Source organism: Schistosoma mansoni, chromosome 3 (assembly GCF_000237925.1).
Source record: "Schistosoma mansoni strain Puerto Rico chromosome 3, complete genome".
Lineage (NCBI taxonomy): Eukaryota > Metazoa > Platyhelminthes > Trematoda > Strigeidida > Schistosomatidae > Schistosoma > Schistosoma mansoni.
Window position 1 is genome coordinate 9155092 of NC_031497.1, and position 23374 is coordinate 9178465.

The 23374-nt window shown below is 35.5% G+C and overlaps 1 protein-coding gene across 1 annotated transcript in view; it reads right to left on the bottom strand.

Moving 5' to 3' along the window:
• Smp_197330 (acetyl-CoA C-acetyltransferase) overlaps positions 1-19862 on the bottom strand; it is a gene marked incomplete at both ends in the record, with an annotated part of 26515 nt that extends 6653 nt beyond the window's left edge. Inside the window, 9 exons of the mRNA XM_018799133.1 lie at positions 2386-2494; positions 3286-3607; positions 4681-4939; positions 5233-5367; positions 9257-9826; positions 11398-11474; positions 13861-14042; positions 16963-17323; positions 19676-19862. Of these exons, the coding sequence (XP_018650952.1) occupies positions 2386-2494; positions 3286-3607; positions 4681-4939; positions 5233-5367; positions 9257-9826; positions 11398-11474; positions 13861-14042; positions 16963-17323; positions 19676-19862 (2202 nt within the window). The remainder of the gene's footprint in view (positions 1-2385; positions 2495-3285; positions 3608-4680; positions 4940-5232; positions 5368-9256; positions 9827-11397; positions 11475-13860; positions 14043-16962; positions 17324-19675) is intronic.
• Positions 19863-23374: the final 3512 nt, after the last annotated feature.

The window sequence follows — 23374 nt, forward strand, 5'->3', positions numbered from 1 at the left end:
CTGACATAAGTGAATGTAAAGGATTGGAATAACAAAAGGTCATCAATGATAACCATTCACTTATGTCAGTCGTTCCATCCTATTTATTTCCCCGATGCTAAAACTCTAATACATATTTGGTTGTAAGCAACTGATGAGAAACCACGAAATATAATGAATTCATACTATTCTGCATCAATATTTGTTCTGTCTTTATTTAAATTCATAAAGGGAATTAACTGCATGAAATAACATGGTGTTGCCAGTGAATATCAGCAAACCTTCAGACAACGATGATCAAACACAGAGCAAAACTGCTCTCACCGACGCGTTGTAGATCCGAACCTTTACAGCCAGACTAACATCACGAAGGCGCCAAAGATGACCCAAATTGGCATAAACCGCTCTGGCTTTCACTAAACATGAATTGATCTCAACGTTCACGCCACCACCGGCACTTATGCAGCTACCAGATACACGAACTTCTCAATTGCTTTTATTTGCTCACTATCAAAGGTAAATGCAGGATCAGGGTCTTGCCAGTCTTGTCAAAGTACTTTGCACTTCGAAAATGCAAAGGACACACCATAGCTACGGACACTAATTGCCAACTGATTAAGTGCGGATTGCATGGCTTGGGCATTACCGCACAGCAAGACAATATCATCCGCATACTAAAGTCGAGAAGTCTTACTTCAGATAACAGATCCACACTACCATTGCCTACATCCATAAGAACCGTTTCCAGAATGTCATCGACATCGAAAATGAAGAGAAATTGTCAGATTAGACAAGTTCGCCTTACCCCACTACTTGAATGGAACAATGGAGAGAGGTGGCTGTATGCCATCACTCTGCTTGAGGTATTTGTATACAGGGTTTTTAAGATGTTATTAAACTTCTCAGGCAAACCCTTCTTCAACAGAGAACAGTCTTATTCAACGAATCGAAGGCAGCCCTGATATCAAGAAACACCACGATTGTTGACCTGTAATAAGTATGACGGTGTTCTAATATTTGGTGAAAGGTGAAGATGTGATCAATACATCCTAGACGGATGGGCTTCAATGAGTTGTAAGGAGCTTGAAGAAACCCAGTGCTTATAAGCGGGACGTTTCGCGAAGCTGAAAGCGACTCTACTCGCCATTTTCATGGCGTTATGCAATTGCAACCAATGCTCATCTATACTTTTCAGTGGGACGGTAGCTAGCTTTTTGAAGCGACAGATGGAGAGCGAATTTGTGATACTTCACTAGTCTTGAATACAGGTCCCGAATAGACAACAGACGTCGATATTAAGACTTTCTAAAGACATGGCCAACTCTATCGGTTGTCCGATCTGCATTAGTGTGCGAGCGTCGAAGTAGGCCAGTTTGAATGTCAGATGTTTCAGAAAGGCTGATTTAGAATTCGTATTCCGTGGTAGGATTCAAAATTCGACTAGTCAGTGACTCGAGATCGTTTAGGTAGAGCAGGGTTTCCACCATAGGAGAACTGCTGTATAAGTTGAAAAATAAGAATACACAAAGTGAGAATAGAAGAGAGTAGATAAGTGATGTAGTATATAAAAAATAAAAAAGAATGTCACCAAATGAACGTAAATTATTTGAATTTTAATTGAAGCAGGAATAGTATTTCCAGTAGTAATTGTCACTTCGTTTGATTTGTGTGTGGGCTGTGATCCTGCTCGGGTGCCCAGACTGAAGCAGATGGTTTTCTTGGGAGGACACATCCGGAGCCTTCGACCTAAAGGTCTGATCCATAAGGCAATGGAGCAACGTCAGGAGATGCAGTCCCATGGTAGCCGGTGACCGACAACAGGTTTATATGCCTTTTGTTCCCTCAGGATCCTGGAGCCCATTCGGGACTTGCCAAGAGAATGTGCTTGCATTCCAGTGTTGAGAGACTCAAAACCAGTATATATTGCTTCAAAAACTCAACGTGTTAAACACTGGGCTATGTGTCCAGATATCCACTAGCTCGTACAGAGGAAATGGATTTAATTATTTATTTATGAGTGATCAAGTTTTCTCGTTGTCGATGTTAAGGGCTAGATTTTTGCCAGTAATCCTTTACCAAACATTTGATCTGTTTCGTAATTACACCAATATTTTTCTCAGCCTGTTATCTCTATCGATTGTCATTTTTAATTTCATAGTTTCGATTGACGTACAAGCCAATTAAAGTTAGTATTACATACTAAACAGTTGAACAACTAGAATTTTATTTTACTACCAATCCTGAATTCATATCCCATAATTTTAAAAATGTACTTGCTTTGAACATGATCACTCGTTTAGATCACTGATTTGAGTGCATAATTAACTGTAGAACATGATGAAAATCTATAAAAAACAGTATTCTTCATCCATATGTGTATATTACAATAATATTTACTAAACTCACTTTAATTGGTGTTATTTCATTGATAAAATGACCAGCTTTCAGAGCGGTTGCATATTTTTCTTGTGATCTTAAAGCGAATAAATCTTGTTCTTCTCGGCTAATTCCAAATCTTTCATAATTATTGATAAATTCAACAAAAGTTAAAATTAGGAGGAGAAAAATCAATGAATACATAAAATATATTTTAGTCTCAGCACGTGTATAATTTCTAGAAACATTTAGGAAGATAAATCACCTAAACTAGACAAGATATGTGAAAAGTAAACGCATTAATTAATCTTTTGTCAGTAATAGTAGTAGTTCTGACAGTGCAAATTGATCTCAGTAACAAACTGACGATATTATAATGAAGTTAGATTTTTAGATTTATCACAAAAAAGACATTCGCTTCACTATGAAAAAAATCATTTATGTTTAACAAATTCCGCTCTCGATACCAAGTCAAAGGACTCGTCAGTTGATGCACCTGGATACCAGAGTTGATGTTCACATTTGGAATCGGACCCAGTAGTGTCCGCTTCAAACCCCAAAGCGTTATCCACATAACTTCTGAGTTCAGATAGCCATTGGCTTGTGCAATGGCGTGAATTTTAACTCATTTGTATAAGCTGTTTAAATCTTCCCATTGATGACTAATACACACAAGATCTTAAAGGATCTCCACGACAGATCAATTGCAGTCATAAACATCTATGGAAAGATTCAAGCAACCGATACCAAGTATATCTGAAATTATAAATATGTTTTACTGATAAACGTCAAAAAACAGCATAATATGATGAATTATAAACATTCATATAATCACTAAGTTACGTGCATTGACATCGTTGTGATTTTTTATTAAATCACTTATTTATCCATAACTCAAAATATGCTACATCAAACTAAAATATTCCTTACCTTTTTGCAACATTTTCAGCCGTTCCACCCATAGGGAGATTACAGAACGCATCCATTAAAGCATCATTCATAATCGTATCTAGTAAGGTGAAACTACCATAATTTGGAAGTTCTGAAGTATTTTGACCCCCTGCACGACGTAAACATGCTCTAGGAGGAGTCGCATGTGGTGCTTGACTCATTGATTCTTGTCCACCAGCTATTACCCAACCCCCATCCACCGAGGAAGGAAGACTTAACCGATCAAAACCTAAACAAACAGACTTCAAACCTGATCCGCACATCATATTCACACTCCAAGCAGGCACACAATAAGGAATTCCTACAAAGTGTTTAAAAAATATATATTACACAATATTATTTACTTACATACAAACCGAAAATTACAGATATTAGCAATTGAGAGATATTTATCTGTTATTTGGTTATGATTTATTTATTATTATTAGCTTTATTCAAATATTATATTTTTGGTACAATATAGAATTCTCAGCACAAAGTTTTTCAACAAGTTTCGTTTTCTCATCGCTTGATCGATCCTGACGATAAATATTGAATTTTTTTAGTGATACTGAGGAATCATCTTGTAAATCATTTAATCAAGATTCCTGAATTGCAATTATACCACAATTACGATACATACTTAGACTTATTAGGAATTGAAGACAGTCTACCTTTCCAATTAGTGATCACCGGTTAGACAATATGAAGCAGGAAGGGAATAAGTTAACTACCAGTCAAAAAATAAACAAATATACGGATTTGAATAATGCCAAAACAACATTAGAAGTAGAACGGAATCATACTATTTTGCCTTAAATTTTGTTTTGGCTTTATTCAAACAAATATAAATTTTCAAAAGTCAATTAAAATGTTCAAATAAACAAAAAAGAATTTGACACAATTTTAATAGGTATATCAATCTGTTTTCTTCCACTATTCTAAAAAAATAACCGAATTTTTCGGGTGTGAGAGTTTCTAGAAGCTTGGGTCACTCAGCAATCAACAAACAGCGGAATCGATCCAACCCATCAACCAATCGGAAAAATCATGAACAAATATGGAGGACCAAGAATCAAATCAGAGAGAGATACAATCAAAAATAAAAAGGTAGATCAAGATCTACAGGACAATCCGTTAGTCATATGTGGAGAAATTTGAATGCTTTACTTCTACTTGAAGTATGTGCTGATGTTGTTCAGAAGAACAATGAAAGCTCCACGACCAAACCGTCCAGCTCAGAGAATGAAGCTCCACCGAAATTACTCACTTGAGCTAAAAATGTTCACTATGACAGAACTTTATTACTAGACGAGGAATTGCCTACTTATTTAAAGCTGAAATGCAATCATATATCTGAAAATAGTGAAAATAGTGATATACATATATATATACCAGCTAATATAGCAGCTTGTCTAGCAGGATTCTGTCCAGTAGATGTTGTTAACACTTGACCAAGAATCACTTCTTCCAAATGTTCCATAATGTGATTTTTTAATTCTTTTGGATTATTTGAATTCTCCACAACATTATCCAATACAGATGAAATTACTTGACCGCCTAATTGATGAGCTGATAAACCGGATAAACAACCAGACATTCGACCGATAGGACTACGTAATGCGCTAACAATGAAAACACCGGTACCATTCATCTAAAATAAAATACATATATACACATTGAATAAGTAGAGGATTTAATTTTGACTGCTAAAGACAGTAAAATTTTGAGGTAAAGACATAGATATTAGAATACAAAAACAGAGATAGATGGAATACATTTGTATATTATGACGTATAAATAATGAAACATTCGATAACAAAAAAATAATGAACAAAGATATCGTTTTTACAAACAAAAAAATTTATGATTATTAGTTTGAAAAAAATCCTTTATACTGATAATCCGATATCCTTATGTTGATACATCTTTTGCGGTAGCTTTTACATCCATAAGAGAAGTTGTATCAGTACAAACTGATGTGATGGTAGAATGGTACATACAACGAGTAAAAGGATTCCATGCAATGACCGGTTCTGAACAATTTTGAGATGGCCCACCACCACAACGACGAAATAAATACTAAGCAAATAAACAAGAAAACACAAGCGGATAAGAAAAGTAAAACAAGATATAGTAATAAATTATATATATATATAAGTTAACGTCAGAGTGAAATTACAGGTATCAAGAAAAAAAAAAGCACTTATTTACAATTATTTAGTGTGTATAAGTGCTTATTATATTTTAATGAAACCTGGTAAGAGTATCCTAATGCCAAGCTACTTTTTTACTTAAAAATCAATATAGCTCAGTGGCAAATTAACTATTCCTATGAACAGATTTAATGTTTAGGCTAGTGACACTACCTGACTTGTTAGAGGAAACCAAGCAGACTATGGTTCAAACTTGTAACCTACTTGTTAGATTTCGAATTCATCAGCAAATAGGATAATGATGGACACAAAAAGTGAACTAGAAATACTTTTATTAGAGAGGAAAGTTAAGAGCCATATCCCTAGAGAATTTAATTGAAACACTAAAAAATATATTAGTTAGTCATCATTCGTAATATTAAAATGAAAAAGTAAATGTGAATTCTTGACACCTTTAAGTCGTGAAAGTTGCTTTTTTAGACGTAAACGAACGATATATCAGGTTGCATAGTTCGATTTAGAAAGAATTAAACTACAAAAAATGCATGTTTTTTTTAAGAGATTCAAGATTATTTAAACCATTCTCAAAGTAATAACGGTAAGTAAATCAGTCTGTTACCATTAGTTCAAAACTGACATAAATATTTATCAGCCAAAGTCCCCATACCTTATCTCCACAGTGATCCGAAATCAATAAGATGGATAGTAAAAGACTGGATACAAGAGGAATAGTGTGAACAACTTTGGAAATATCGATAAAAAAAGAAGGGAAAGAAGTAAGGTATCAAAGAAAATTGAAACCAACTGATGTAAAGAGGGATAAAGAGTAAACTGAATTGAGTCACTATCATTGATTGTGATTCATCTCGGGCAGTACCTACAACTATTGGCTGCTGCTATTATGCCGGCTCAGATCAAGTGACCTACACCTACCAACACTACTCAGTACAAGTCAATGATCTTGTGAACTAATTTCAAACCTTGATTCAACCACCCCCAGCTCTTTTCATACCTACACTCATACACTAGCCAGCTTTGATTGCCAGAACAGTGGGAGTTTAGCATACGTAATTTGTCCCATAAACATATCAGTTGATAATTCATAGCTTTGTCAAACAATTTTCAATCTTCACCTAGTACCGTACGTTTAACCTTAGTATTATCCACTCCATTGTTTGACGATACGCGATCGATTTCTCAACGATACATGATCAAGTAATTACAGGCTACGTATGATTTCTACTTTAACGAAACATGTTCCACGAGTATGAAGTAATACAGAGTAGAAAGGTGTGCAATGCGATCCTCCTTAGTTGACAGACGAGCATTTGGCCTGTGCTATTAAGTGGGACAGATTATTAAAACCTAGGTGAGCTTACTGTGCCCGATCCGAGATTTGGTCAAAAACAAAATCCATAAAGCTAATGGGACCTCAAAAATATGTGGGGTGATCAGCGCGCTTAATTAATTCACTCTCTATGACCAGTCTAGGACTTGACGCAACGTTTGCGACCAAAGGGAGAGAACTGCATCCCACGCATTCCTACGATTTTATTTTAGGCGTTCAGAAGGCTCCGAAATTTGTAAGCAAATATATATTATCTGCAAGTTCTAATTCGATAAGTGGGTTTCTTGAAAGGAAAACCATCCGTCGAAATTTAAATGTGTAATTTCTAGAACATTTATGACGAAACTAAACGAAAATAAAAAGTGTGTGATACTTAAAAACGCCGATTAAAGTTGCCTATTCCGATGATAACTCGCCATAAGCTCTACATCGACCATACTGTTCTAGTAAAAGTCTATGTACAATTTTTATACACCTTTCAACGAAAACGTCCGCCACAAAACCTGTCAGTCAACAGAGTTGAGTAATAGCGAGCTAAATATATAAAACTTTCCAGTGTTATTGAACTATGCATTTCCGTTACTTTTGCAGATACATAGCAGGATTTGATATTCAAGTATTCCTCATAAACCATTCAAATAAGTTAATTTATCAATCTATAACATTACTCACCACTTGCAAAAAACGAAGATATAGTTAACCGAATCAATGAACATATGTACCAGACATTTAGTTTAGTTGAAATAAGAATGTGAAAAGAAGTTAGAAAAATATTGTAAGCGAATAAACTAACATATCTATACTTACAACCCACTTCCGACTTTGTTTGAATGCAAAAATAAACACTTTAGTCACAAAAATAATGGAATATTCAATTATTCACCGTACCGGAAAATCCAAACATCCTTTTTTTAAAAAAGAATAGTTTATAATGCTATGTGTTTCTTAAGATTTAAACGATTCATCGTTTTCTTAAAAATAGGATACTAATAGCAACTGAAATCCTCTCTTTATTAATCTGCAATAAATTAATGTAAGTAATAGGTATAAAATCGTATTTTTAATGATCTTTGTGACTAAGATTAATTAGTTTTTAAGTTCTTTCTATCGATTTTTAGTTTTCTATTCCTTCGAATGCCCAGTATAACACACTTAAAACATTATACAGAAGTTAAATTTTAATTGTCAGTCCGTCACAATCAACGTAGAGCCTGGAGTAAATGTGCATTGGCCCAAACTCCCACATCACAATAGCATGACGTGATGAAATCAACAAGATGAATAGTAAAGCAACTGAAGTAGTGTAGTAGCAACGGCAATGAGAAATCCTAAAGATCAAAAATATAGCACGAAAAATTAAGATTAAAAAGAATATGCAGAGGAAGACTGGAACTTAAGATTCGAAGGAATATAAAGAGTGAATGCGCCTGTGCCACTGTGACCGATTCTGGGCTACGTCACCTAACATCGCCAACAACTGATTTTGGTCAACACCTAGACCCCGATCATATAGTCTGCACTTACCAACATAGGTCAAATCAACAGTCATGACTTCAAAAACTGGTGCTACGTTTCGATTTGACCGTCCCTATCTTTCTGGAAACCAATTTCGACACCAACAAACATCCTCTGTTGAGGTAGGATGTAGTTAGATATAAGTAACGTGTTTCAACCGCCCTAGTTGATCAAGATTCATAACTTCAATCATCACTTAATACTCAATGTTTAACCACAACATTGTTCACTTGACCGTTTCACGAAATATAAGAAGTGCTTAATCAGAAACCTGAAGTTTACCCATGTCTTTTACTTTCATAAAATTTGAAGTAACATACAGTGGATTGTTGTGCAGTATACTCGGCCTCTGGTAGGAAAATGGACATCTTACCTATGCCACAAGTGATGTAAGTTGACAAAGGTCAACCGAGCTTTTTGAGTCCATAAAGAGATTTCATCAAACACTAGCATATTGCAGCTGATGAGAACTTTAAGAAACATGAATTGGTCAGAGCTCTTAACTACTTCATTTCGTATCATTGGCTCAGTAGTTGACGTAAACCAGTCGAAGGACGTTTTGCAACTAGAGTGAGAAGTGCATTCCAAACATGCTTGCATTGTTAGCCACGGCAATGAGAATAAATTAAAATAACATCCACAACGTCATGTAAAACGCTAAACTGACCCATATTTATAAATCAAACTCAGCATCTGATCATGAACGGTTAATTGTTTAGCACGGACTTGGTAATTTGACTTTATTTATCTTTCTAAATTGTACTTCCTTAAAGAAACGCAGACTAGATTAATGAACGAAAAGTTGGAACTACTAAGTTACTTAAACAGTTACAAATATGTATTCTACATCTAAAGCATTGGATGTATTTAATGTCCAATTTTTTTGAAACTATATATTAAAATTTCAACGAAGTTCCACGTAAAATATCTATAAAAAGAAAGTTTCACTTACTTGTGGTGAAATTTGCAAAGTTGGAGAAATAGGATTACTTACACTGGGCTGATCAGAATGTCCTTTGCTACTACGATTTAAACGTGAAGATTGTGATTTAGTAGTATGATCATCAAATTTCATTGATTTATTAAAATTTGATGTGGACAATTCACCGTATAATGATGGATTACAACTACGATTTGAAATGGTTGTATTAGGTGAAACATTTGATGATTTGACATCAACTGTAGTAGTATCACCATTTACATGATATTCAATTATTGTATTTTCAGATTTAATATTCACATGTTCACTGTCGATGTTTGAATTTGACTCATCAATAGATAGTTTTTGTTCATTTGATGAATTTTTATTGTAGTCTGGTGCAGGTCTGATCTGAACTAAATGATGAGAACATACAGGTAATAGAGGGACACATGCATTTGTACAACGTTTTTCCCAAGTTGTTGTTGTAGGATCACGAAAACGACATTGCTGACTTGCATTAGGTGGCCTACACCATTTTGCTATACGATTACTAACTATAGCAAATTTAGATACACAGGCTAAATGTCTCTGATTGGCAGTCTATAAAAGAAATGAAAAGAATGTAAAACAATGTACTGATTAGACGAAATCCGTGATATATTAAACATTTCATTATTCCTGTAACGTCACAACATAAACTAAATCGACTTATGTATTTGTTTACCGCAGTATGAAATGCATCCAATCTTTGATTGGATGATATTAAAGATTAATATATTATCGTTTAAAATTCTATACAGTTTATGTATATTCAAAAACCAATTATTAGAACTTTTTGTCATTTATAGTAATATTAACTGTTAATTAATGCTTTACTCAATTTGATCTGTAGCCAGTCGACTAAAATACCTAAAATTTATATCAAATTTATTTACATTCTAATTCATATATATTGGTTTTTCAAATCTTCCCATTGTTGTTTGGGACTGTAATTGATCAGTCTCTTTTGGCATATGTACAACCTGTGTGGATTGCCTTGATATTGTCATTAAGTCACAAGAGACTGATTAATTGCAGTCCTAAACAATAACGGGAAGATTCAAAAAACCAATATCATTGAATTCAAATTCACCCCATCGCACAAGGTAATAGTCAGGTGAAAAACGCGACGGCATTCCAAGCGAACGGTACTGAGTTCGAGTCCTGGAGTGGACGTCAACATTCAAAATTCATTCTCGTGTTTGACTTATTTAATTCCGTTATTCTTTAACACGAGTTAAGTTGATGATTATATACGAGAGCAGCCGGGATGCATATTTCGATGACAATCAGCATACTATCTAACTGGAGTCAGATACAGGGCCACCAAAAGCTAACTGATGAATTTTTAACCTACGGAAAGATATTTAAGAAAACGAGACATCTATCTTTGATGTAAGGTAAAAATACAGACTGGAATAAAACAGACGACCTCGTCCAGTTCATAGGTGATTTTGAATTATTGTAGTATGAACAAGGTGATAAAAGTGATTATCACAATTATTTCAAATAATGTCCTATCGAGTTCCAAATGAAAAACAAATTATAATTAGTTTCAACAGTAACAGGAAAATTCCAAATTAAGACTATTATGACAAACTAAGGAAATAAGCGGTGGCTAACAATGGAATCCAGGATGCGTGATCCGTCCCACCTAATGCTCATCAGCTGAGTGTACCTGTATACTACAGTCGATGTTCATTCTGGAATCTCAACTCAAAATCTTTCGCTTCAAACGCCAACGCGTTGTCCGCTTAGCTACTGAGTTTAAATAACTATTGGCTTGTGCCGGAGTGTCCCCAAGTTAAAATCAACCTTGAGATACTGGTACACCCAGCTGACGAGTATCAAATAGAACGAAACACATGTTCTGGTTTACACTGTTAGCGACAGCCTATCTATGCTTAGAACGCTTGTGACCTAATGGCAATATCCAGACTATTCGCACAGGACGCATGCATGCTACGGGATAATCAATTGCAATCCTAAGCATCGATAAGATTCAAACAGTAGAAGTTCCTACCATAACTATATCTTATATCAGCGAATATATTGAAAAAATCTGTGATTTCCATGATTTAGCGTATATTTCAGTATACATTCATTGAAAATAGGGACAAGTTGAAAATTACCTTTACAGAGTGACGCAACAATTTTTGAGCAGCACGTTGTCTACGTCGATCACAACTCGGTAAAGTAGATATTGTATCTAATAAATGAGAACAAATTATTATTATCATTATTACTGATAAATTATGAAGTTAGACAATATCTACCTAATGGATAAAAATATACATCAGACAGATTTGAGTTATAAATTATCATGGACTTTATTTACGTAAAATTACGAAAGATATACTCATTCAAAGTTAAAAATGAGGAGTTCTCTATTTACTGGCGATAAACTATACAAGATATAAATATTGACAGAGTAATTAGAAAGGGGAAAAAGAACAGGGTCATTTCATAGAATAGCTCAATACAGTTGTGTATTCGGAACAAACTGATTACATGTCTTGCTCTGTTTATTGAACTGGAAATACATCAAATATTTAATAATAACACTGTTGTGACTTGTGGCTCTGTCAATTACCACGTGACAAAATCTCCAATCAAAATACCGACTTATCTGACCTTGTCTCCGTGCTAAACCAATGACGTGTTAGCAGTCTTGAGTCAACACTGAGTCCTTATTGGTCCGCTGCATAACAACTCGCCTAGCCCAGCCGGTTCAGTCCAGAACACAATATCAGCCTCCGCTGTATGAATCGTATATTTCGGACATACTTGGTCTATATACAAGCATATCAAACCGCACATCATAAAATGAAAAGTGACAATTATACAAGATTAAGCCAAAAGTGGCTGTGAGTATGAGATAATGTAACTAATAAATTGGGGATAATTTAAGGATGGTAAATCGTATAACGGTAACCAGCAAATCAAATGAAAGGTTATGATAAAAGGAATATGAATACATATATAATCTAGTTACTTAATGATTATCTAAAAAGGATATATGTAATAATAGTTCATAAATGATACCAAACAGTTAAAATGCATTTATTCTTCGTTCGGATGTAACAAATATTGATACTGCTGAAAACTAATATAAACTCTTGGATCGTATTTTATTTTGATGAAGACTTTTTAAACACCCTACCTTGTTCAATTGGTAATTAAATATTATGTAACCAGTCTCCACAGGGAAGTTCCAATATTGACCAAAGTTTTGTAAATAACATTCTAGTCAACTAGACTCAGAAACTATCATTTCTTTACCTTTCAGTATTGCCTTGATTATAAAACAGTTTCTGTGCATTTAGACAAACGGAAACACGTAGAAAACATCAAAAACCACCAATAACTTCTCAACGCTTAATTGCAGTAGTTCACTACTTATAGAGATCCGTACATAGAATAAGGATAATTCTGTATTTCATGAACTCCCCTTTGTCGTACTGAAACCCACTTGCATGTATATGAGAATACACCTTATATGTATTTATGACTATCATAGCCTGATAACAGGTTATTTATAATTTCCATGAATCGTCAAGTAAACACAATGATTGATATTTGGACAACTAAAAACCATTCAAGGTTAACAGACAGATCTCACTATTACATAACAAACAGTGTTCGTATCATTATTCTCATCTAACAACAACGAAGTAGTGAGAGGAAAGAAAATTGTTCGGTAAGGTCATATGGTCTATTTTAAATATAATATAAATGATTGGGATAGATTAGCTTTCCTTCGGTACATGGTTAGTTACATTACTTTGATAAGAAAACACCAAAGACTAACAATGAAAAAGAATGAAAAGAACTCCATTTTAAGAGGAATATTCGAACGTTGAAACAAAAGTTGTCTGATACGTAGAGTACAAGGGAGTCGCCAAAATACTCAACAAAAGCCTTAGATACGAATAACCGTTATCTTACAGACCAAATACAGGAAGTTTCATTGAGATCACGAATAAATCCAAATGAGACAACCATTAAAAACCTGGAAGCACTGAAAGGCCGTTTAGTTTCAGTTTGAGTCCTTTCAGCAGTGTGCATACCCACGACCCCGCAGCCAAGGCCTTCGGCCTCGCACACGAGCGCTTAACCTTTAGACCACTGAGACGGGTCCAATGAAGTACATGTTTAACTTTGTGAATTCAATGGGATTCAACAATCTCCACAATCTCATAATAATAAATACATGAAAGTTGGACATTCATGCAAATCTCAGCTTAACAACAGTTGATTTTATATTTTGGCATCTCGTCCATCAACCAACATTCTAAAATACTACTCTTGCACTTAACATTGATGTGGGAGCCTTATAGAAAACGAGACATTCATTCTTCGAATCAAAGTTAGTTTCCCAGACTTATCAATCTAGTTGCATTGAATTCTTCGCTCGATTTTTTCGTAACATACTATCAACTCTCCGAGGACAATATTGATCAAAGTTATCCGTACTGAATCCTTTTAATGTAAATGTTTTATGGTTGTAAGAAGTAACGGATACTAATTTTCAATTTTTAGCTGATTGCTTCTGATTATAAATAGAGAGCAAATGAAGTTCAGCATCAACTTACTTCCTTTATCTAATACTGGTTTGGTTGAACTCGCTTTACTCTCCTCTATGGCATAAGGTATATAGGCATCGACAAGCTGCTGTCTTAAGACGTATAGAGCTTGATGACATAGGTTCTTATACGACTCCCACCGATCGATAGCCAGGTCAATAACTTCCTTGCCAGTGTAAACACCAGCAGATCTGTTCAAAGAAAAAACATCTATAAAATGAGCATTTAATTAATGAAGTGAATGATTTACATCTAATTTGGTCAATCTATATAAAAAAAGACTAGTTACCTGCACATTTGTTTGTCAACTACTAACAAACACATATTTCTTAAAATCATTTGATTACTTCACTACATAAATTGTAAACAAGCCATCACTTTAATCGTACTGCAGTGAACAAGAACACCGGTAGGAACAACCAACTTCTTTGAACACTAAATTACGGAACCTCTTAGTAAAATCTGAGAACCATACAGTAAATACTTCATGTACAAAATGTCAATCAATTGTTTCAGACTTGATTGTCCCTTCGTTTTCTCGCCAATCATTCTCTGTTCTTGTTCTCTTTTCTTCGATCTCCTTAACCTTCTGCCACCAGGCATTTTACTTTCGATTGGTGATACATACTACTTATATCTGTCGAAATCAGTAGGACACACCACAGTACTAACATATCTTCGAAAATGAAACAGCATTTATATTAAGAAAAGCTAAGGCGATAGTAAGCTAACGATATAAGTTGTCTGTTAGGAAATAAAAGTTAATTGCCAGCTGCTGAAAAATAAAGATATTAACCAACCTCAAACCAAAATGTAACAGAAAGAAAACCAAGTAACAACTAGACAGGTTTGGTGCACATACTAGAGTCAGATTATACATCAGAGACCATCAAAATCAAAAACAGCAAATAATAATTGCAAGACAGCATAAATGGCATGTAGTGATCCATAAAGGTATAGAATTACAAACAAGTTGATAATAACGAAACAAATTCATCTATTTTTATCTTTCTCCAGGTCTTGATCATTTTTCTACTTTCTATTTACTTTCTTTTATGAACTTACATGATCCTTTCATTTTGATTGTACTTATTTTTTTACTGTTCTACTTCTATCGTTATTACAAAATGTAAAAACTTGAGCACATACATTTTAAGTGAAGCTTTACGTTAATATAGAAAGATGGTGAAGACGAGATATCCGTCTATCAATTAAGGGATGAGTATACTGCTCAACAGTTCGCTCTGTTCTACTTTACGGCTGCGAAACGTGGTCACCAAGAGTAGAAGATACTCGTAAGTCACTTGTATTTGACCAAAGATGCCTTAGAAATATTGCTCGCATCTGCTGAGATCACCGAATAAGTAATAGTGAGGTTATATGCAGGGTATTAGGGAATGATGGTAGATCAGTTGATGAGGTCATGAATCTTCATCGACTGAGATGGTTGGGCCACGTGTTACGTATGTCTGAACACTGATTACCACGACGCGCAATGCTGACTAGTATAGGGGATGGTTGGAAGAGAGTTAGGGGCGGCCAAACCAAGACGTGGCATCAGTGCTTGAAGTCACTAATCTCTAGTCTGAGCCATGTTAGTAGATGCAGACTACCTGGTTGGGGTCCGCGTGACTATCGTAACCAATGGTTGGAGACTCTAGGTGACATGGCTCAGAATCGATCACAATGGCGTAGGTGTATACACTCTTTATCTTCCCTTAAACCTTAAAATTAAAATTGCTTCATAACTTTCTTCCTTCCTATACTATATCTTTATATACAACCTTTCTTTTATATACTATCACCACTAAATTAACTACTATGAATCCGGTGTTCACCTTGTTGTGCTAACGAGGTATGTCAACTTGGACCGATGCATAAATGTGCCTGGTCCTACTTTGTAGCTGACTGACTGGCTGAATAAACTTGAAACACCAGCAAGTAAGTGTGTACAATTGATGGTACAGTGCATGATGAACTTCGTCTTGTCCGATATGAGAAAATGATCAACGACAAAAATCCCAGTGTTTAAACTTGATTTTGAGTAAAATAGTTATGATCCTAACTATTAATATCCGATAATAATTCTTGGTAGTAGTGAACGGCAAATCCTTCGAACTCGCTTCCGGTAACCTTTGTCAATAACAAGAATATATTCAATCATTGTTGTGAGTCTTTTTTCTCAGAACTTGTGGTTTCCGACAACTGTTGATGTCTACATTTCGCTAACATTCCTATTATTGATTTGGTTCTTGTCAGACCGAACACTATATACACATGTTTGCTTTTTGGATTTCTCAGATCGTATGATCACATTCTGGTAAACATCTGCTTGAGGCCGCGTGTTTTTCAACTACTTGGTTTTGTTGGTTTTCGATAGCTTTTTTTTCGAAGCATTTGTCACCGTCTCAAAAAGCATGGACAGTAAGGTAGGGTGAACTTATTTAAGGATCCTTCGAAATATCTCAAGGCAGTATCGTTGGTAACTTTGGTTACCTGGGATGAAGAATCAGTGAATTAATCCATACTATGCTTTAGGTTGTGACGCTTCTGATTTGACCTTTGTGTAGTGTAACAAGGCCATAAAAATGGACTTTTTGTTTATTAGACTGGATATATTAGTATGATGAATAAACCTAACCATCAGACCAAGTGAGTATTCACACACCAGCAACATGATATGATTTAAAAACAAGGCACGACAAGACCTTAAGGTTTCGTTGATCAGTCAGTTTTTAGTGGTTTGCGGTTTTTGTGCGTAAAATGTTGTTATATATGATTATTCACTGAATAAATAATTTTGTCGATGAGTGGATATAATTCAAGAAATTCTAAACTCTTTGCTAACGTAATATTATTATGTCAGTGAGTTGTAATTTAAAATACAATAGTTCAAACCAGAATCTAAATAATATGATTCGAACCACACTGTGAAAGTCAGTGGTACAACCCGACTGGTCAAACAGAACGCAATATTTTTTCTCAAGGCTGCAGTTTATGTAATTAACTGTCAGCTAAAGTGAATATTCTGTTTCAACACAAAAAACATCTTAAAGTTATCATAATGGACACTGGTTTTAAGGCAAGACCAAACAAGAAAAATGTACGTACTTGAGGTAATGAAGCGGATACTTTTGAGGATGTGAAAACCTGTGTGTATCCTTAATGGAATTAAGGTGTTTTTCTTCTGGCGGTTCACACAAAGGTATAGATGGTAAACTTAGATTTTCGGGATCCGTACAGTGATCATCAGAAAAGCAAGAGGAAGATGAAGAAATGCTACCACCATCTGAAGACCAAGCATCTAACATATCCAAATGAGAATTAGTCAAGTGAACATCCTGTTGACGTTCCCAAGCTTGAATTATAGATTGCTCAGCAGGATAAGTTTGAGAAGCCTCACTTTTTCCATCATTAACAAGAGACATGGATTTAGTTGTAAGTTTGACGTCAAGACTGTCACGAAAAATCACTGGAATAGGGAAAAGTAATATTCAACCTTAATTACTGAGAAATAATAATTCAATGTAAAACATCTAAAAAATTTTATTTCCAGACCAAACAAGAAATCAAAATGTGAAATAGGATCCTGGAACCCAGTCTCATAACTACGGTATAAATAGAGCAGTGGTAATAGCCCCCAAGATACAGGAGAAGTGGACGAAAATACGAATCAACAGGCAGAAACATTAGGGCTTCTTCACTACACTCGGAGATACCAAGCCACGTTTATTCTGGGATTCATTTGTTGCATTGCCACGCAGGCTGACAGGTATTTGTCAGGATCCACCTTATTACTGGTTAACTGATTCATCTAGTCCAATAATATAAAATACATTTATCAGCTTAAGCGTGTCTAAAACTTCTTCGCGCCTAGGTGTAGATTGAAAAACACAAATTACTCGTATCTCTGCTGAGATTTTGCTAGCAACCAGCTTATTAAAGCTCATGAAATTCCTAAAGTGGTCAGTCAATTCAACCATTTTATTTTTAGATGTCAAACTAAGTTCATATATATAAAATCTACAGTAAAATTTTAGACTAAAGGAAGGAATTGTATGATAAGCGTTTACACTCACTGTATTGTTCGTTCCTCCCAGAAATTCAAACAAAGTGAGGAAAACAATATTTGCGGAACACGACGAATTCACTATACTTCGTTACTTTCTCTTTAGCAAAATACGAACTAGCAAGTCTAGTTGTTTTGACTGTTAACAAAATGTTGGGTTGGGGAAATGAATTGTCCATTAATAACAAATAAGCTATTTGGGATGTTAGTGGAGTCGACAATCAACGTTTCAATGGGGTTTTAAAAATCATTGGGGTGACAAATTCAGAGTATTTAAGTAGTGCAAAAAATTTTCAGGAGACTTGGGAAAAAGTATGTGTTAAAATCACTGGATTGCAGTTAGTTACAGGAAGGAATGAGATCAAAACATCCAGTTTGCTTCTATTGCTAACGGAGCTGAAGGCTAATCACTAACCCGTTTTTAACACAAAAGTCAAATTTAAAACATTTAACAGTTATGGCTTCCATGAATTATAATGCAATAGTATTGGATCGTTTAAAAAATCTTGAAAGTATTCGCTGGATTAAATTTACGCTTTGCGTCTAGCAGATGACCAGCCGTCAAGCTATGAAGGCCGTTTTGTCACAGTGAACGTAAGTTCTTGTGAATATCCTAAATACATGTGAAAGTTTGCTGTCCTGACTTTCCAGTGCACGTTCTTTTGTATATTTTATCACCGAATGTCAATAAGAAGAATGTTTCCCACAAGGTTTGTAACTTGTTATACTACTATAGTATTCAGTACCAGACTTTATCACAAGCTCTAGATAGAAGCCATCTTTTTGATGTCAATGATTCATCAGTGCGTACATCAATTTAGGCTTCACTGGTGAGTATAACTTTCTGGCTCCATGATAGAGCGTTCTCAGTAATTCATATTTGCACTTCCGGTTAAATTATTTAAAAAGTTGCATGTTGTCAGTCTTGGATCAACAACACTGCTATCTACATATTCAAGTCATATCTGATTCATTGGTAGAAAATATCGTGTGAATTCATGGAAAGGAAATCTAACCGCAAGAAGCATTTCAATTACGAATTTCGATGAAGTAGATAAAGCGAACAACCCTAATCTTACAACTTTTTGACAAAATCGACCAATTTAGGGCAATTTCGTCACAGTCTCATATGAAATGTTGGGTGAGTTCTGGGAAAATGTGACAAGATTTACGCCGCAATTCGATTTGTCCCATAATCTATCTAAGGCCAGAATTTTTTCCGAAATTCACCCAGGTCTGAATTTCTCCCCGAAATTCTCCTAAAATCACGCAGAAAACAAGCAAAGTTGTTAGCTTGGGACACACAGAAAACAAGCCGTAACTATTTCATATACTAGCTGAGACAAACCTTTGAAGGACAACATATGCTCAACGTGAACGTCGCACATCACTCAATTCCCAAATGTTCATTTCCATCACTGTAATGACAAAGTGTTCACTGTTTAAAAGCCACTGGGAAAACAACGGAAAGTCATGCTACAGGTGGTTTAGTGTTTTTAAAGCCCTGAAGGCTATGCTTGCAATCTATAATTTTTGAGTAACAAGAAATTGGTTTCTTACAGAAACCAAAAGCAAGTTGTTAAAAGCTATTTTGCAATTCACCCTAGGGTGAGTGGACAGCACAGTTATTAGGCAAACTGCAAGTCTTAGACACGAAAACTTCGCCAAAACTCGATACTTAAGACATTGAATTTTAATAGATAAGATTAACAGGATTACTTAGAGCTAAAGCAAGTGAATAACATAAGGACTCACAGACGTCCCAACCACTTTTGTTTGAGTTACGACCAAAGAGAAAAATCGCGCTGTACAATATATGGCTTCGATTAAATCCAACATCAACCTGACTTAGCTGAATAAGAAAACCATTTTTTTCAAATCTGCCTTTAGGTAGTTGTAGTGGTGTATGATCACCGATATACTGATCATGCAAACTGAAAGGCTAAGGAATTTCGTTGAGTGATTAATATTTTCTACCAATTACGCTTGGAGTGGCTCCGCCTGCAGCTCTTCTAGAGTTACTGCCAGTCTCAAGCCCAGGAATGGGAGGAAGGCTGAGAGTGGGATCAGCAACCCTATCCCGTAAAAAACAATCTTGCTGAAAAAAATACCACATTAAACGAATTAAACCATTCAAACCTTGTCCTAAAAGTTGAAGGAAGAACTGTGACGACTCATGATGAAAGCCAAGATTCTTCGGAACTCACGAGGCCGATGTAACTTCTAACAACCAAATCAATTATTTTTTTAGGTACATGAAACGTCCGGACAATGTGGGAGACTGGGAGGACCAATCAAATAGCAACGGAAATGAGGAGATACATGTTGGAGGACGCCTACATTACTGTGGTCTTTAGTCTTGAAACAATATCGTTTGTCGTTTTTGCGGTATATATTTCATTGGATTATTGTTTAGGTTTATAGCTTGTAGGCTTGATTCTCTATAGTCAGTTATCTATGTATTATATCTGTTCAACTGAAACATTATTTACGATACCTCTTTAGATTAGTGTACTTGGTTTTTGTACAATTCAGTTGAGCCTGTAGAATAATGGTTTCATTCGTTATCAGTACTATCATAATAATAAATCCGATCCTAAGATCTGTCATGATGTGAAGACCTAGTCTATAAGACCTTACATGATGGTCACATCATTGTCTATTCTGACTCATCGTATCGTAACGATCAGCAATATAGGTCTGGTATTTGTAAAGAATACATTAAAGATAGAATAATATATTTAATGTGGTTAAAGACAAGTGATACAGAATGGCTACGCCCGCAGGGCCGAGCCATAACATCTGATTGAATTTAATCGATTCCTTCCGCCTCCTCTATTGTTGGCCTTCTCTTCGTGTTGGTTGTTGAATACAAGTCTTTTCAGTAATTATATTATGTTGGGGTGACCCTGAAAATTTCTCGCAATAGACATGACAAGCTCAGAAAACATTAAGAAGCATTATATTCCATCAGCGTTTGACTAGAAGTTTTGCTAAAAACATCACGAAAATGAAAAGTGACATGTAGAGTTTCTGATTGGTTGATTACCACACTGCTACTATGTTTAGTGACATTTCAGAATTTTTAAGAATAACCAAGGTATTCTAAAGTAATATAAAAACCCCTTTGTTTTCCGTACATAAATGAACCTTTGGAGAAAGGTGCTTCTCGCACATTCTGTGTCTCTTCTCTCGTATCGAAGTCGCTGTGTAGTTCCAGCTTGGAGGTTACGATACTAGCTCAGGATGCGAGTGGTTAGGAACCAATGCCACTACAGATTTTCAGAATCGATAGCCCCCCTCTGTAACGGGGAAAATACTCCGAAAATTCCTCCAAAGTGTTTGGTGAAGCAATATTGTTATTCCCTTTTTCTTTGTATTTTAACTTTTACTCAGGCCTCTTATAACAACGTTTTGTGTTTTTCAATCTTCTTTGTTTGCACTTTTATTATCTCGCACTAACCAAAGATTTGCATTTAATACTTATTTTCGCACTTACACGTTCTTATACTATTGACAATTCTGTCGGGTTTGACTAAATTCAAGACTGGGGAGTGGTCCAGTTATTGCTTGCTGACCTTTAACTGTTTGCCACATATGAATGCTCGTATCCTTGCGGATAGATACTTGATCCAATGTCGTTGGGAATATTGTTATTGGTTCTCAGATACTGTGCGATTGTTTATTGACCATCTCTATAGCGGTTTAGCACGTTGTTTTATCCTAGAGAAACCTTTGACCGCATGGTACAGAATATAGCGTTTGAGGTATTTTGTAGTTTCGATATAACTTGTTATTTTCTCAAATTGAAATCGTTCATGTTGAGCACATGGTTTGTATTTTGATACCATTTGATATGAGTCATTCAAAAATCCTTCTTACGCGTTACAGAAAACGCAACTTGGCCTAATCGAACAAACTTTGGTTCGTTAGCTCTGCGTTCAGATTAAATACTGTAATCGCGGGTATTACAGTTCTCAGACGAGCAGTAATCATCCGAAAAATATTTTAAATGCTTCGTCAGTACACTAAGATGTCCGTCGTAAACTCAGTGTTATACCAAGAGAGAATGCAGGCAGACATACCTCCAGATATGTGCAAGCCCTTTCTCGCGCACTTACTTGTCATGGTTCCAGCATTAATGAAGCTAGTCGACATATTATGGTTAGTTCTAAAATGACTTAAGCCGAGTTGAAACATAGTTAAGGGTAAAGATACATGTAAAAATTTGAGAGGTAAATGATAAACATAGCAAACAACTGCTGCGCTTTCACAGAGTGTTCTGACCGTTAAAGCTTGAAAAGGATATGAGTGCTGAAGCAACTTCTGCCCCGCATTGTGACAATATACGTCTGAAACATATTCTCCGCTTCGTCGGCTATTCTCATTGCGACCCTAAAGTCAAGCTGACAACATTCGAAACCACAAATGTTGAATTGCGCAGGAAAATGGAAGGGAAAAGTGACACTGTCATCATTTAGTATAGGGGTCCAGCTTTCTAATGTAGAACTATGTAGTCCTGATGGCCAGCCAGCACATTAATGGAAGTTTATCCGACATTTTAGATGCTCTGTATCTGTTTTCAGTGGGGTATCTCCAGGGGGTTGAAAAAGGTGTAAGAAAAAGGAAGGACGAAAAGCAGAGCACACAATATTCATGGAAGAATAATGGCTACACATTTGACTGGAAAAGGTTTTGGAAATCTTGGATAAGGGTAATTCCAAAAACATCGGAGAATTTTTAAAAGCTTGGCACTCATGTCAATCAGCAATCAACAAGTACATTGATATCGGTCCAAGTTATCAACCAATCAGAAAACCATGAACAAAAATAGGACCAAAATTCAAACCTATGGGAAATACAGCCAAAATAAAAAAGTAAACAATGACAGGTTTAAGATCAACAAGAACCAATCATCATGGAGGTCTACGGGACAAACTGTGAGCCATATGTGCAGAAATTCCAACGTCACTCCTAACTGAATTTTGTGCCGGTGATGTCGTTCAGAAGAACGATGAAAGCTCCACGACAAACTGTCCAGATCAAAGAACAAAAGTCTTCAAGATCGAATAGGATCGATCAATCTCAAAGTTTTCGATATGACCACCGCTAAGATTGTGAAAGACGTCTGTCGAGGGAGCTGAGATGTTGACACGACTGGTCTTGTTTGGTCGTGCTAATATTCAGTTTTAATAATAATAATAATTTATTCTCAAATAACAGTTTGTTACATGAGGCATGCCGGTTTACAGGCAAGATCAAATTGTTACAGGGGTTACAATTTTCACTGTTGAGAATTACTCAGATGGGTTTTCTGGCACCAGAAACTATATTGTAGTTCGTTCTTGGTTGGTCGTGTTTGAGACTTGTGGTTCGTGGTTAGACTTCAAATTCAGTAAGAATGTCTAACTAAAGAATATAAGAGAATTACTTCTATTATTGTTATTTGGGCAG